This window comes from Larimichthys crocea, chromosome XX (genome assembly GCF_000972845.2).
Source record: "Larimichthys crocea isolate SSNF chromosome XX, L_crocea_2.0, whole genome shotgun sequence".
Lineage (NCBI taxonomy): Eukaryota > Metazoa > Chordata > Actinopteri > Sciaenidae > Larimichthys > Larimichthys crocea.
This window is the reverse complement of record NC_040030.1, coordinates 14,195,742-14,212,291: the sequence shown is the minus strand read 5'-3', so window position 1 is coordinate 14,212,291 and position 16,550 is coordinate 14,195,742. Positions and strand designations below refer to the sequence as shown.

At 41.4% G+C, this 16,550-nt stretch overlaps 1 protein-coding gene across 1 annotated transcript in view; it reads left to right on the top strand.

The window, feature by feature from the left end:
* The window catches only part of slc2a13a (solute carrier family 2 member 13a), a 61,702-nt gene that overhangs the window by 34,772 nt on the left and 10,380 nt on the right, over positions 1 to 16,550 (top strand). The window contains exon 4 of the mRNA XM_019278116.2: positions 1,146 to 1,254. Within this exon, the coding sequence (XP_019133661.1) occupies positions 1,146 to 1,254 (109 nt within the window). The remainder of the gene's footprint in view (positions 1 to 1,145; positions 1,255 to 16,550) is intronic.

Below are 16,550 nucleotides of genomic sequence, written 5' to 3'. Positions count from 1 at the left end.
TTTGACTGCTTCAGACATGGTGCATGGTGAAAATTGCCTCTCATCTCTTTTAAAAGGACGAGAAGCAGCGTCTGCACTGAAAATGTGGATGGATGGACGAAAGTTAACAAGCGTCTTTCGGCCTATCAGAATCCAAGATGGTAATGTCCCTCGAAGCAGGCCGACAGGCGGCCATCAAAAGGAAGGCTTAAGTGTGTTTGTGTGTCAGCAGGGGCCTTCTTTTTACAGAGTCTGGTCTGCTTGTCAAACAGCTAAAGGAGATGTTCACTGGTCCAGAGTCCTCCCACACACAGCTGCTCCCAAATAATCACCCTGTGTGTGTGTCATTTCATATATGCAGGCTCATGCATCTTTGTTTATGATGTTTGTGTGTGTCACTTGTGTATCCTGGCAGACAGTCGTACATGTTACCTGTGTGTTTGTGTGTGTTTGTGTTGTTTATCTGATCTTTCGGCACCATGTGTGTCTCCCTCTATATCTAACAGCTCCATGTCTGTCCAGCCGCTCTCTCATCCTGTTAAGACTTCTCTTCCCAGAGGATCTGCTCGCCTGTGTGTGTGTGTGTTGGAGATCACAGTCTGGCTCTGTTGCAGAGCCAAGTGGGACTCCACGAAGGCCCAAGCCAAGCGACAAATATTTGTTTCATCCTAAACTGAGATATCCACCATCTGAAGAAGAACAAAAAGGCAGCTACTGAGCTATCATGATCCTGAAGAGAGAACTTTTTGTTTTTACACTTTTGCAGCCCCACAGGGAGGTCAGAAGAGAATGTAACAGGGTAGGAGAAGTGCGACAAAATGTCAGTTGGGCAGATGGTTGCTGTCACAGAGGCTTAAACCTTGTAGTGTGAAGCCGGTGTGACTCATTATGCCCAAATCATAAACATAGTATTATGAATATGGGAGTCATCATGAAAGAAGTTCTAAGAAGTCTGCAAATAGGCTTAGAAATACAGATATCAAGCCTCGCCCTACTGTTGCGCTCCATTAGCTTTGTTGCAAGCTCCAATTTGTTCAAAATGTTCTGATGGTGGGTAGCTTATTTTTGGAATTAACCTGCCTGTGTAATGTTTGAGTAATTTTCACAGTGGACTCAAGCTGAGTTTGAAATTAATTTCGGCTGTGCCTTTTTGCTTCCGTCTCCAGATGGCCCGGTGATCTGGCGGATGCTGAGCTACCCCCCAACTCGACGGGCCCTCCTGGTGGGATGTGGTCTTCAGATGTTCCAGCAGCTTTCAGGAATCAACACGGTGATGTGAGTGCAACTTATCCACCAGAGTTTTATCTCAGTCGTTCAGTAGATGTGTAACAAGGGCAGTCAGTATTTGTAGTTAAGTATGTATCTGTTAAGGATTCAAAGATTCATGAATTGATGCTAAGTCTATTCACACGTGGTAATTTTAGTTGGTTTTGCAGTGTTTAAAAAGTACATTTGAGTCAGCTGAATGTGACACACAGGGTTACAAGAGCAATTAGATGTTGCAGCGTGCCTCAAATGCATGACCAAATGTTTGCCTGCTTCATCTTCATTAATTATAATCCATGCCATCTCAGTATCTGCAGCTCTATTTATGACTAATCTTTTCTCTATAAACGTGCCTTGGAAAACAAACGTGATATTCAGTGCAAGGTTTCTAGTTTCTAGTTTCAAGTTTTTCTGACAGACTAGTAAGAAAGCACTGGCCACACAACACCCACTCCCCTTTGAAGTTCAAGTTCTTTGTTTGTGGTATGCGCAGTACGTACAGTGAAGCAGCTGTTGGCAATGAAATCTTTGTCCTCCAGGTTCCCAGCAAAAAAACTCAAAAATGCACAAAAGAATATCACACACAGTGAAATGAGAGATGAAATAAAGAGAAGTTAAACAAAGACATATTTTAGTGCACTGTTTAACTGTAATAGAAGAACGTTCATGACCAGACGATGCTTAAAAACACAGTCAAACCACCATCTCCATGCTTCATCCAGATATGGTCATTTCTGGCTCCCCAAAGATGGCATCGTCCATAATGCCAAACTTGAGGCTGTCCACAAACCAATACGTAATGTCACGTTAGATAATTGAAATTGTTGCCACGATTGTTGAAGGCACAACAAAGATACAACACCCCAACTAGCACCCACAAGTTTCTGAAGCTCAGAACATGTGGCTCTGTCCGCCACCCTGTTGGCAGTCCTGCCTCTTCCGGCCTTTGGCTAATCTAAAAATTGATTGACAGATGACACCTGGGTGCTCAAACATCCCATTCCATGCTGTTAATTATGCATAACTTATTAATTAATTAATATAATTTGATAATAATGTAGGAATATGGGAATTCAGCCTCAGTAACATTCAAGTACAATATAATGGTGAAATTAACTATAGAGACAAAGAGAAGTGTTTTTTGTACCAGGCTGTAAACATGTTTAGTTCTGCTGTGAAGTTGGACGTTTTAACATGGGGACTTATGGAGACTGACTCACTCTGTAGCCAGCTTTAATTGTACGTTTGAGGAACTGCAGTTTTTGGCACTTCCACATTGGCTTCACTTCACAGTAGGGATGCACCGAATATTCGGCAACCGAAAGTATTCGGCAGAATATTGCAAAAAATGCCACATTCGGCTTTCGGTGAAGTGGCCGAATAGTAAGGCCGAATAGTGGCGTGACGCAATTGATGCAATGAAACAACGTGCGCAGTGATCTGGCCAGGGTTGCTGATTCTTTTCTCATTCACACACAATAAACCCACGATGCAGGATATAGGAAAAACATAGGCAAGAAATACATCATACACTGCTCTTTAGTGGAGCTATATACTCTCTAAATTACTGCGTCTCACACATGCAAGGTGCGTTCAATGACCGTCGGAATGACTATGATGCGTTCATGAACGTGGGAAAAATGGAAATTCGCCGGAAATATAATAAAACTAGTATTTCTTTTAAGAACATTAACAGTGATTAAAACAATGTGGGCTTTCTAACAGTATACATGAAATAATATTTATACTAACTGGAAATTCTACTGGAATATTTTAAGGATATCAAATAAACATTTACTTTTTTTTTAAAAAACATGCAACAGTAAAAAAAATAGTGAAAAATTTAACAACCGCATTTCATTTTTGGTTTCAGTATTCAGCCAAAAATTAAATTTTTATTCGAAAATTTTCATTTCGGTGCATCCCTACTTCACAGCCACGGAGATTGCTGCTTGTTGTAAACCTAGCTTAACCGCAAATTAAAATTGCAACACAGTGCATATGCAGCACAAATTCTTTCACTATAGCTCAAACCAAAGAAAAGATGTCATGTCCAGAAAAAAAACAAAAAAACAAACAAAAGCACACTCATTCCTTTTTAATGAGACCAGGGAAAAAGTTTCATTTATCCAAACTTTTACCACCAAAAACAATGTCACCTATTTTTTACCTCTTGTTGAGATGGTGTACATAAACACTCTAGAGCTGTCTCATTATAAACTGATGCAGTGTTCTAGCCTCTGAGAAGCCTTGAAGCTTTTCACTCGTACCTGAAGCAACACACCAACAACAACGCAAAGCTATTTTTTAGTCTGAACAACCGGTAATGGATGCAGAACCATTAAATACACTAATACAATATATTTAAATATGTATATGTCAGTTATTTACTTAAACTGGAAGAAAAAGTCTGTCCTGATACTAGATCTGATGATATATGACACTGAATCTAGATCTAGACAGACGTATTTCAGCAGCATAGTATCAAATCACAAAACATTTCTTTCATCTTTCATAACACATCACACACCGGGGACCAGTAGCCTCCTCGCATTACTGCCCACTTGCCTGCGAAGGGACAGACCCTTTTCCCTCTTTTATTCTTTTTATCTCTCCATCGGAGGAGATTGTGTCATCTGTCTCTGTCTCACCCCCCCCTTCGAGATGAACTATATTACAAGCTCTGTAAACAATCTGTGGATATGTGCTGTTGCTTAGCAACCGTCGGAGGTGAGAGCAATAGGATAAGCGTGCGCCTGCACGGTTGTGTCTTGTGTGTGTGTGTGTCTGTGTGTGCGCGCGTGCGTGTTTGCACGCATGTGTGACTTAATGCACAAAATGTGACACTATGGACTTTTGGGGGTCTGCGCATGCGCAGCTGCATGACGCGCGCTCACGTCAATGTGTGCGTACGTCTGCAGTGAAGTGTGTGACTGAAGGTATGGAGATTTGCATGAGTGTGGTGAGATTTGATTGGACATAAAATGAAAATGAAAAGACGTGAGATGAAGCGACGGGCTGGATCTGTCACAAACCTCTTTCGGTACTCGTCTCACTGGATATCTGTCTGTTGACTCTCTCTCCTCCCGTACATTCACCTTCATCTTCTGCTAACAGCTGTCACTATCTGTGTTTTGTGTCTAGTCTTTCTCAGAAGATCTGACTGCTAGTTAATCTGTGTCAGCTATGTGTTGTGTTTACACCTGCCTTTAAAATGTGTCTCCGGTCGACAAATTGAAATCTGATTGCCCTTTCATTCTCGAAAACAAAACTGTGGCTTCCTTTGGTGATAATTGCATCCTTCAAAATTGACATTAAAGACCTCCATCCTGCTGACAATCAATTTTCAACAATAATGTCTCAGTTTGAGTTGTTTCCTGTTTGTCTGCTTTGAACCATTACGTGCATTCAGCTTGTGCAAGTTTACTAGCACTCTGGTGTTAAGACGTATTTTGCATAATTAGATCGCCATTCAGGTTGAATGTAAGCAGAGATTTGCTGGTAATTACACCAGGTCACCATGTCTCCATGTGCCATATAAGTACAGTATTCTACTAACAAATACGGCTACAAATGATGGTCCATTTTTATAACAAAATAAACCAAAAAAGTATAAAAGATGTTCTTGTAATTTATAAGTTTCCAGCTTCCAAGTTTTAACATCAACTTCCAAGTCATAATTATGATTGGGAAAGTCAAACATTGACACCTCACATCAGCCAAAGTCTGCTGTTCAATCCAAATTTAGTGCATATAGTATTATATTGTCAATACACTATTTTTTACTCTCACGTGACCAACTGTGCAGTCACACAACTGCCCAAGATGAGTTATGAGTCCCATTTTTCCCCATTCATTTGACATGATATACACGTGGCATGAGGAGTCCAGTCAGGGAAAACACCTGTGTTGACCATGGATGTTGTTTCTCAAATAGTCTGTAAGATACTGGAGTACTCAAGTACAATAACTGTATGTTCATTTGAAATGAAGGTTTGATCTGTCTGTGTACAGGAATCTGTACAGAATCTGGATCAGAGTGCAGTTGAAGGTGACTTTACTATAAGCTTATGATCAATACAGTATCGAGGCAGCGTGCCCACTGACCGTATAAATGACAGACAAGAACAGCAAGAAAGCAAAGTGCAGCTGATGACACACGTTTATGGAGAAAACATTTTGAAAAACATACAAAATTAAGCCTTATTTAAAAAGACAGTGTGCATACTAAATAGCACACAGCAAAGAATTTAAATGAGTTTGTGGGCGGTGATGACACAGCAATATACTGTAAAACCAAAAACAAGGATTAAAAATATTTTGTGTTCTCTTTATTACACGATTTCAAACAGAAAAGAACATTAACAGGATGTTTTGTAAAGCTATTTCATATGTACTGCATCAGATGATTTTTTTTTTTAAGGTAAGGTAGCATCTGTGCTCTGAAATGATTTACTGTTCACTGTAATGTATTCACCTCTTTATTTTACCTCATATTGCTGACATTTATTATTCCTAACTGAAACGTAAAAAGGAATCCACAATCTCTGGTCCTTAATCAAGAGCCACCCACCATTAAATGGTACAAGGACTGTACTTATATATTCTTCTGACCACTCAAAGCACTTTACATATCCCATTCACCTATTCACACGCAATCATACACTGTTGAATGAATGTTTGGGAGCTAACCATTCATACGTATTCACACACCAAGGGCGCAGCCTTTGGGAGCAAATTGGGATCTTGCCCAAGGACACCTCGACATGCAGACTGGGATCGAACCACCGATCATCTGATTAGTGGACGGACCCATACTACCTCCTGAACCACAGCCATGCTGTAAAAAAACGAACACATTCGGAAGACTGATTTATGATAAAAGAAATGATCTGAGTAGTGTCTACACTCACACACATTACGGCCAAATTCCACTCTCCATGTGCGCCGCGGCCGCTGGAGCTACTCGCGGCCATTCTAGTCAACGTTTGAAGACCCCACCAGAAGCACCACGGCCCGTTTGACAGATGCCACAAGCAGCCCGCGTCAATCTGAAGAGATCAGGTCAAGCTTGCCAGAAGTCAGACACAGAAATACTAACATAACGTAACGTAATGTAATGTAACAATTCCTATTTTTGGATGATTAAATAATGAAAACATACTTATGCATATTATATTCCATTACTGCCATATTCTGTAAGTAGAGACCTCTATATTTTACACACTGGACCTTTAAAAATTATTAGCATTGCTCTGAGCCACATGGTGATTTCTACCATCCATGTCTGTACTGTATTTTTTAGTAATTCTGGAGAGCTTGCTGTTTTTTTCCAGCATTGGTGTCACTCATCCTGTACCACTGTAGACTTTTCCAGCCTTTCTGCTTACCACCTGCCTTTTTGTGAAGCCGCCTGGCTTGCCCTATTAGCCGGTGAGACATAAAGGAGGTCTGGGGGAGCCAGTAAATCAGCTGGGCTTAGAGACAAGCTCCACTCTGCCTGTCCCCAGCTGCTTTTCCTGATTAAACCGCCGGGCTGGCAGGGAGAAACAAGGGGAAAAGGGCAATGAGAGGAGATGGCTGGTTTAAAAAAAATGCAAGTCAAACTAGAGAAGCACATATTGTCTGTCACTCTGCTCTAGCAGGCCGTGCTCTCAAGTTGAGAACAGATTGATGAGTGGGGTTTACAGATTGTTATTTTTATTTGCTAAACATGATCACACAAAGGGTACGCTTGATTTCATATTGTCCCATAAGATCCCTTCAGTGAGTCTGCAAGTAACACACAAGATGTGAGCCTTTCTGGGGGATAAGGCCAAAGGTGTAATCGAACAACCAACTCAACTGATGATTTAGTTAGCTAGCATGTGTCCCACAGATCTGCCCTTTCAGAGAAATGTTTGTATATCTGAATCCCAGCGTGTCAAATACCACAGATAATTGAGAGGACTCCTGACATGCCACAGTGATCTCCACAGGAATTTGTTCAGTCCAACATTATTCAATCAAAACAGCAGTGAACAGAGACAGCCAGACACAGCTTTGTACTGAGTCATGCATATATTACGAGAGGACTGGGTGCAAAAACAAAGTCTCTTGTCCCCATTGCATCCACAGAACTTTAGAGTTTTTTATTCTTTTAGGTAGAAGCATAACATAACGTGAAATACAGTCTATTTTCTTTCTCAACAAAATCATCGAAAGAATTTGGCCAGGGTCAAAAGTTCAGTGCACTTTTTTTTCCTCTCTGTCCTCCCTTCTTCATAGGTCGAACACGTTTTTAATTGGGTGGCTCAGATGGTACAGAGAGGTCACAGAGAATCTGTCAGAACGAGAGGATGGTGTCAGAGAGGCTGTGAAGAAGAGCACGGGTGCCGTGGAGCCAGGCCACTTGGTCGCTCGTCGCACATAAGGCTGCTGAGATCCTCTCTTTCTTACCGTGCCTTTGCTCAGACTCAATGTGACTAACATACAGCTCATGAGGTCCACGGTGTTCTGCCAAATACTACGTTATTCTTTTTCCAACATAATCCCACGTTCCATGTAGCAATGATTAACAGCAAACTTACTCAGAGGTGCCGGTTGGATGATCAGAGCTCGTTCAGCCGCATTCTTACATACAGACTAAATTATCCATCTATGCACTAGGCTAAATATTTACCATAAAAAAAAAAGTCTTCCATGTCATGATAGCATACTTAGACTTTCTATTTTGAGTACATGAGTGAGTTCACACTGTCAGTGATGCTATTATTTGCTATTTAATAGCAGGTACAGGTGAGACTGATGGAACGGTAAATTACTGGATAAACCAAAAAGTTTGACTTGATGGTTTGACACAAAAAGTTAAGTGCAGTTGAAATTTTTTAAGAAATCTATTGAGCCTTGCTGCTGGCATGACTAAAAAAAGGTACAATAGGTAGCTAGTTGACCACCTAATACTGTGAAAAACGCCTGCAGAAACAATCAAATTGATGCTGTCCGCAGCCCATCAAAAGATTTTTTTCATGACCACAGATGTGGTATGTACTGAAAACTGCATGACAGGTACGTGACTACATGCACATAGTCACACAAATAACACAATTTCTTTCACAGCAGGTTGATGTGAACTCACATGTCAGGCACAGGCGCATATGAATAACCTCCCGGTCCTCACACACACACACACACACACACACACACACACACACACACACTTACACCAACTCACACACACTACGGGCCTGTCAGAGAGTGATGAGAGATGTGTTTGTCAATAATACATCTCTCAGGAGCCCAAGTAGTGTCAGATGGAGCTTGTCTTTCTGTCCGCATGAGTTTGTGTCCTTGACTGTCTGCCAGCAGATGAAAGGATGGATGGGTATACTGATTACTCGATAGACACCTGTGTTTTCTCATCTCTGTCCAACTTTGCCTCTCCGTTGTTTAGATATAAATGCAGAAAAATGTGGTACAGCAGTGGGTCAAAATGGATACATTAGTCACTGGATCATTTTGATTTAATTAGCCACATAATCTAGCATGTAAAGGTCAATGTGAGCTGGTGGGGACCGCTGTGTGTGTGTGTTTATATCTTGTCAGGACGGGTCATTGGGCTGTGTGTGTGTGTGGGGGGGGGGGGGGGGGGGGGGGGGGGGGGGGGGGGGGGGGGGGGGGGGACGGGAAGGAAGATGGAGAGAGATTAATTGAGCAGGAGATCGGAAGAAAAGGAGACAGATAGGGTAGGAATGAAATGGAGGGTGGAGGGAGAGATGACATTGATTGTGATGAGGTAGAGGAAGGCGTGGAAGGGGATTAAGGCAGATGACAGGCATGGTAAGGGGAGCAAGAGATAGATTTATTAAAGAAGACAGAAAAAGTGACAAGAAATATTGAATACGGGGGTTATGGAAGAAAAACCCTGTATTCTTTCATTTGTTTTTTGTTATTGCTTTGATACATCTTATAACAGTTTGTGCTCCTGCGTCAAGGAAAACAGTCCCATGACAAACCCACTGACAAAAAACTAGCAGTGGCTCATCAGACGCAAAAACAGTTTGCAATTTATTACTCATCCAGAATATGCCAAAGTGTGAGTCAGTCTAGCAAAGTTAATATTTAGATTTTATCATTTGCAGCAGTCAACTTCTTGTCTGTTTTGTACTTGTAAGGCTGCTGTTCATGGTGTGAAATTGCATCAGTGGTTCCATTGCCCAGCTTGCCCCAATGTAGAATAAAACAAAAAACTGTTTTGTCAAAAAATGATGGTGGAAGACCCTGGTGTTTTAAGTCTTATAGACACTGCATAGTATGTATAAAGAAAAATGGATGTAGTCTCTGTGAGTCGTCATGAATGGAGAAATTAGCTACAGAGAACAAAAAACAATTTGTACCAGGCTGTAAACATGTTTTATTTCTAAATAACTCTTTGTGGAGCAAGCCTCGAGTGGCTGCAGTTTTTGTCACTTGCGTGTTGGTTTCATTTCCTTGCCTTTCCTTTTTTTTACAGTTGACTTAAGCTAACAGCTAGAAGGTACAAACATTGTACACTGAGGTGGAAAAACAATTAATGCCTGGGACCCTAGACTGGGACATGTGGTATAGTATTAATTCAAGTATATAATAATTTAAGGACTTAAGGAAAAATCTCACAGATGCCTTGAGAAACTAAATGTTGTGTTGTTATATTGTATGCATTAATATGATATGATGACTGTGTGTCAGCGGGCAGTTTGATGTTTTGACACAGGCCAGTTGGCGCTCACAGATGGTCCCACAGACAAATGTCATGTTGGAAATGTCACGAAACGCCAATTTTTACATGGTCACTCTGCTGGCAATCCCACAGGGAGCTGGCAAAGCTTTCTCTGTTGTGTGTGTGTGTGTGTGTGTGTGTGTGTGTGTGTGTGTGTGTGTGTGTGTGTGTGTGTGTGTGTGTTTGTGCACATGGTAACAGACATGCCCAAAACAGAGTTGTTTTTCAGTGTGTTCCTGTGTGTGCTTGTATGTTTTCATCCTCCATCCTGTCTCCAGTGGAGTCACATTAAGATCCCCTTTAATGAGAAATGTTCTAATTTTCTCTCTAATCAAATGCACACAGAAACAGATTACACTCACTTCAGCACAAAAATCTCATTTGCTTAATGGACAGCAAGACTTCATTTTTGCAGTATGGTTATCCTGTAGATGGAGGTGTTTACATTGTGTACAATACAAGTAAATAAATGGAGATATGACACAAAGTCTTGTAAAATACAGAAAGCCATGCATAACAGAACTGGTACTGACCGTGGGCGTGTGCATACTGGGCTTGACTGACATCTTCGTCAGCTTGTTGTGAGTTTTGTTTGAGATTTCAAGGCAGATCAACTCACACCATCATCAGTTGTATAAGTTGTACAGTTGTAGCAGAAAAATGGAATATGCCAAAATGTTTTTGGTTTTGTCATACCCAAATATACATAAATATAACACTGAACTTGTGGTTCACCTGGACCAAAGAAAACCACCAAACTGTCTCTTGTGATCACCAGCATGTTTTTGATTCAGTGTGTCGAATGCAGTCAAGGGCATCCGAGAGACTGTCAGCTTACTCAGCTATCACCTGGGTATGATCCCAGCGGAGTCTGTTGATCTCCTCTCCCATCATGCAGCGCAGACCTTGAAAACTTGTTGTTGTTTCTGAACGCATGGCCTCAATTTCACGTCTCAGCTCTGCACGCAGGGTGGACATGCTCTGGTGTCTGTCAGGGTAGAATTGAAATTCTTCACAAGGAAGTCCCACAGTCAGTTGGCCACACTTCGTCATCTTGTCTCGCTAGATTAAGTGTCTGTTATTAACCGTCTTCGGTCATTGTTCTCTAGTCGTTGTTTTTTCTGGGCTGTAAATTCTGACCAGTAAAATAATCAACTTATGTAGAAACATCGTAGAAATGTGTAAGCTAAACCTACATCTGCCTCAACACAGGGTCAAGTTAAAAGTCACTGTATGTTTTTGTACTGCGCCCTCGTACTGACATTTCTTTCCCTCAGGATTATCATGATTTTAATTTGATAAAGAGAAAACAAAGCTCTCCGAGCAGCTCTCTAATTTTTTGTAAGATGAACTCGTTAGTTCGCTTACTAATGGAATAATAACAAAATATTAATTCAAAAGACTGTCAGAGCTGTCAGAAAACCACCCCTGTTTTGTGAAGCAGAGTTAAATAAAAATGGATGGTGCAACACAGCTGAAATATGAAAGCTTCCTCCTTTTCAAAACGTCCAGCTCCCCATTTCCCCAAAGGTCAAGAATTTGTGTGTCAAAGTTCATCTGAATTGAATAAATGGCACAAACGTCAGTGAAGGAGATGTCAGTCAAACAGCCTGTACACGCCGACACAGACCTGAAAAGAGATTTAACCAGGCGATAAATGAAAACACCCGTGTGCACGTGCAGGTCCTTAACTTTCTGCAACCCGCTAAAATAAATCACGTGCAAAATCTCATCACTTAAGTCTCCCTGGAGCTTTATGTGCCACCTGTTTCCTGCAAATCAAGTGAACCCCAAAGTGACTGAACAGTTCAAGTTATTTACAGCAGTGCTGTTTGGTGTTGCTGCTGCATAATCGTTGCTTTGTACTTTTGCTGGTGATGTACATGTGTTCATTTTGTTTTGCTGCTTCTTGGGGGGGGGGGTCAGCCAAGTGTGTGTTCATACTGTGAAGATGATAGACATCTGCAGATGCTACACTTTGTGTGTGTGTGTGTGTGTGTGTGGTTCTGAATCAAAGCATCCAATCTGCAGTGTATCTATTCTCACTAAGCGTTTTTGTTCCAGAGCATAAATGTGATGCAGCTCTGTGTTCATATGCATTCATTTGAAAAATAGGCCAGTTCCCATGAGTCTCCATCTCTCCCCATCTCTCTCTCTCTCTCTCTCTCTCTCTCTCTCTCTCTCCCCTCTCAGTCTCCAGTCACATCTTTTCCCGTCTGTCCATTTGTTCTTGTTTTCACACATCCCTCCTTCTCTATTTTCTCCAACCATTCATTCTTCTTCTCGCCTTTTGAATCCTTTTCTCACTTACTTCCTGCTCTCTCTGGTACTCGGTGAGTCGGTCGTTTGTTTTCACGCACTAACACACACACTTATTTGCTCGCTCAATCTTCCCCCTTCTCTCTGTTGCCTTACAGTAGATCCTTCTCTCTGCCTCCGACTCCTTCTGAATCCATACTATTAAGTTACATAATTAGATCAGTGCTCTGTCAATAAGTAGTACTCTGTACTCTGAGCATTTCTGTCTTATAGACAAGCTTCCCTGTAGTTCTCTTTCACACCTTCACACACACACATACAGGTTTGTCATCATTAGCTGCTCAACGGCCTGATGACTTCTCTGTCAGTCAGGCACCTTCCTTTGTTTTATATGGAATACAACAAGAGTTTTTGGTAGATTTTGAAGTACCAGACTAGTGATTTTGCATGTTTTAACCACAGACACTGTAAGGAGTAGATGGCGTATCCACGACATCACCCCTAGGTTTCTAAAGAGTTGTTTTAAAGCTCAAAATTAAGACCAAAACTATTTTTTGTACCAGGCTGTAAACATGTTTATTTCTGCTGTGAAGTTTGACATTTTAACATGGAAGCTTATGGAAGTTGATATGTTCTGTAACCAGCCTCAAGTGGCCGTTTGAGGAGCTGCAGTTTTTGGCACTTCCACTTCATCACGGAGGATTAATTACAAATACTGTAGTGTAACCATTTTAATACAACGCCTGATGGAAACCTTCTAGTTTTCATCACCTGGCACCCAAGCAGAAACCTCCGGTTCTGGAAAATGAAGCCAGTGCAGAAGTGCTAAAAACTAATTCCTCCAGCGGCCGCTTTCAGATAGGCTGACTGACTGATGAGCAACTAACACTCCTTAAGGTTAAGGTTAGCAAGAGATCATGGTCAAGGTAGATAGAGTATGTGTATCAAGGTTAAAGTCCTTACCACAGAGACCCAGATTAGATTTCAGCCTGCTGCATGTCAACCTGTCTCTCCCGCCTGTAAATTTTCTGTCCCTTTCTCCAGCTGCTGCTACCCAGTAAAAAAGCAGAAAATGCAAAAAAAAAGAGTCTTTAAAGAAAGAAAGAGGAAAAAATTACAAAAATCGGTTGCTTTTAAGGCACAAATTGTAAATGTGCGTCAAAGGAAGTATGTGTAGATCACAAAGATACTATGCAGTAGTTTTGTATCAAGGGCAGAACAGTGAGTACCAGTGGTAACTACTGCACAACCTGCAAGTATTCACCATGTCAACAAGCCTCGCCTGTTTCACAAGGACAAGCAAATCAGTTTTCTCTCCGTGTGACCAGTCACTACGACTTTTTGTGGAGCTCATGATGCAAGTAATTGAAAAAAGTCTCAACAACTTGAAAACGTGTAGGAAACTTTGGAAAGCGGTTTGTCTGTAAAGTACATGTCATTAGTGGCTAATGGACTGAAAAATGCAAAGCCACCACTGTGGTCCTTTAAGACCATCCAGTAATGCGCCAGTAAATGTCAACCATGAGTGTCGACACCGTCCATGTGAAATGGGCTGAGAAACAGCAGGGGTTATTCGAATGCAATAGATTGAGAGACGGGCGGAAACATGTGTATTATCTATTTAAATCAGCTCAATAAGAAGCCTGTATTCTTTAGTGCACTGCATTTGACTGTATTTCAGTGGAAATGTAAAGTGAACTCTGATGGAAAGAGATTGACAAAGTTGCTTACCACCTCTCAGAACCATGCCAGTATTTGACAGTAGTCTGATTTCATGTATTTATTCTGCTTTTACAGTATCTGGTGAAAGGTGTAAATCACTACCTGACAAGTTGTTGACATGTAGGAACTAAAGAGGGTCCATAAAAATACTGTGAAATCTGTTAGTGTGCCTATATTTTCTCTTCCACCTGTCACAGATATCGCTATCTCAATCTCATTCTTCTTCTTCTTGCGTCTCTCTTTTGTCTCTTTCCCATCACATCTGTCTTTCTCCCTGGCTGATGTCGGCGTGCTCACACTCCTGCTAATGTGGTGAATGAGAGCCTTGGAATCGAGGCGTGACAGGAGCATGGATCCACGTTTCCATTTTTAGATCGGGGTCAAGGCCAGATCACACCTTCTCGTGTTTGCTTCGCACCGTCGCTCCGCGGGGTCTCTTATGTAAAACCCAGTGGGCGTGTCTGTGTGTGTTTGTGGAAAAGATCTCAGAAAACATCTCTGTTACTCAGTGTGTGTGCAAGAGATTTTTAGATTTTTTTATTTTATTTTTTATCTGCACAGGTGAAGATGATCACTCTGTGGTCTGTAATTTCAAAATTACTTCAGTCAATACATTCTGATCATTGTTCACTTGCAAGGTCAATGCCACAACAAGCTTTAATGGAACTTTGTGAGGTCTGGATGCTAAGGACAGGTGAATGGATGAAGATGTTAAGAGGAGGCTGTGGATGATGTATGTCTTCAGTTAGGCTGGACTGGGAGAACATGCTGAAGGCTGAGCAGAGGGACACTCAGAGTGGGGTTCAGTCTCAGGTGGGTTTCCACTTGAGCTGCTTACAGGTCCCCAGACGATACCTAGAATGAGATGTGGGAGAGGTATGCACCGGACTGAATAGGAAGAAATGAGAGGAAGGAGAGAGGATGAAGGGATGTGAGTAGGTACGAGGTTGAGTGAATATATGAAGGGAAGGGGAGTGAGGGTGGGTTGAGAAAACAGGGCTGGAAAAAAAGGAAACTGGGCTGGATGTTTATACCATCAACTCATATCTGACCAACAGTTTTTACACCAGCAGATTAATTAAATACAAACAAAAGCCATAACACAGCTGATAAACTATAACATCTTACTCTCTGTTGGACTCTCTCTCTCTCCGTCCCCTCTGTCATAACAGACCAGTGTTTTCCCTCCCATTGTGTCAGCCTGCACAGGATTAAAAAAAACTCCAAGACATCAGTTCAACTATCGCGGCTTGTTTCAATAAACCGCTTTAACTGATTTGGTCTTTGGCTTGTTTGCATTTTAGGTCCACTATCATTCAACATAGCATCACCTCCTTGAGAAGATACTCTGCAGTTGTGTTGGTTTTGGTCTGATGTCACCGGGTCTACAATCAAGATTTTCTTTCTAAACACATGCAGAATAAACTGAACTTAACTAACTACAGAAAAGAAACCAATCAGTGAAATCATCATTTGTTCAGAATGAAAACAAACTGGATCTCAATGGATGTAGTATGAAGCCTTAAGTTAATCCTCAGACCTGAAAGGCACCAACTGTGTACAACTGAGGCATTTTTCCATTTTAATCCTCTCAGTGTATGAAATCACTGCAGGACAGCAAGTTCACTGCAGCTCCCTGAGGACTAGGTAATTGGACCAAATCCAGTTCTGACTGACCTCTGACCTCCTCAGACAGCTTCATATTAAAGCTAGTTCTCACTGTGAACAGAGCTGCTTACAGTTTAATGAAAGATCTTACTCTTTTCTCCAACACACAGTTTATAGGTTTGTTTCAGGTTTATTGTCAAAGCCTGCTCTGTCTTAAAGGATCAAAATGAAAATCAAGAATACAAATATATATTTCTGGACACCTCAGAGGTGGACTGCCCAGGAGTATTTCTTGTCACTTTGTGATGCGTGTTAATAGTTGACAACCTGTGGGTGTTTCATACTGAGAGGTGTCACTTTCTATCAGGGGTGACAGCTTAAACCTGTCCCGTTCAGGGCTTGTAGCATCGCAAAAAAATCCTTTAATCATGGAGGAAAAATGGCAAAAGTCAGTTATACTTTTGTTCCCACCACAGCTTCCAGCATTAAACACATCATCATTGTCATTCCGACGGATTCCACTGTAATTGGCTCATTAAAGCGCACATTTTCTATCATGAAACAAACGAATAGACTAATACTCTCTGTGCCACAGTGTTCTGTGTGTACCCATTATAACGTTGATGGGGAATATTTACATGAAACGACTGAGCAGCAGCCACACTTCTTCATGCACTGATCTCCTGTGACAAAATTTCGGTTTATCTCATCTCTATTTTTCACTTGAATGACAAGCATAAAACACACTCATAAGCATAAAAGTTTCTCGTATATATTTTCACATTCATAACAGGTGTTGCTCTCTTTTCTCGTGCTAACAGCTCTAACCTGTTACTACCTTAACACTTTTCACAGGAGGGCTCAGATTATACAGACTTTTAGTATATAAGGGTGCACAGGATCAGTTATTAGAAATGAGTCAGGCTTGAGTTCACCCCTTGAGTGTTTTTAAGTCTGCGTGTGTCCATTTCTGAGATGC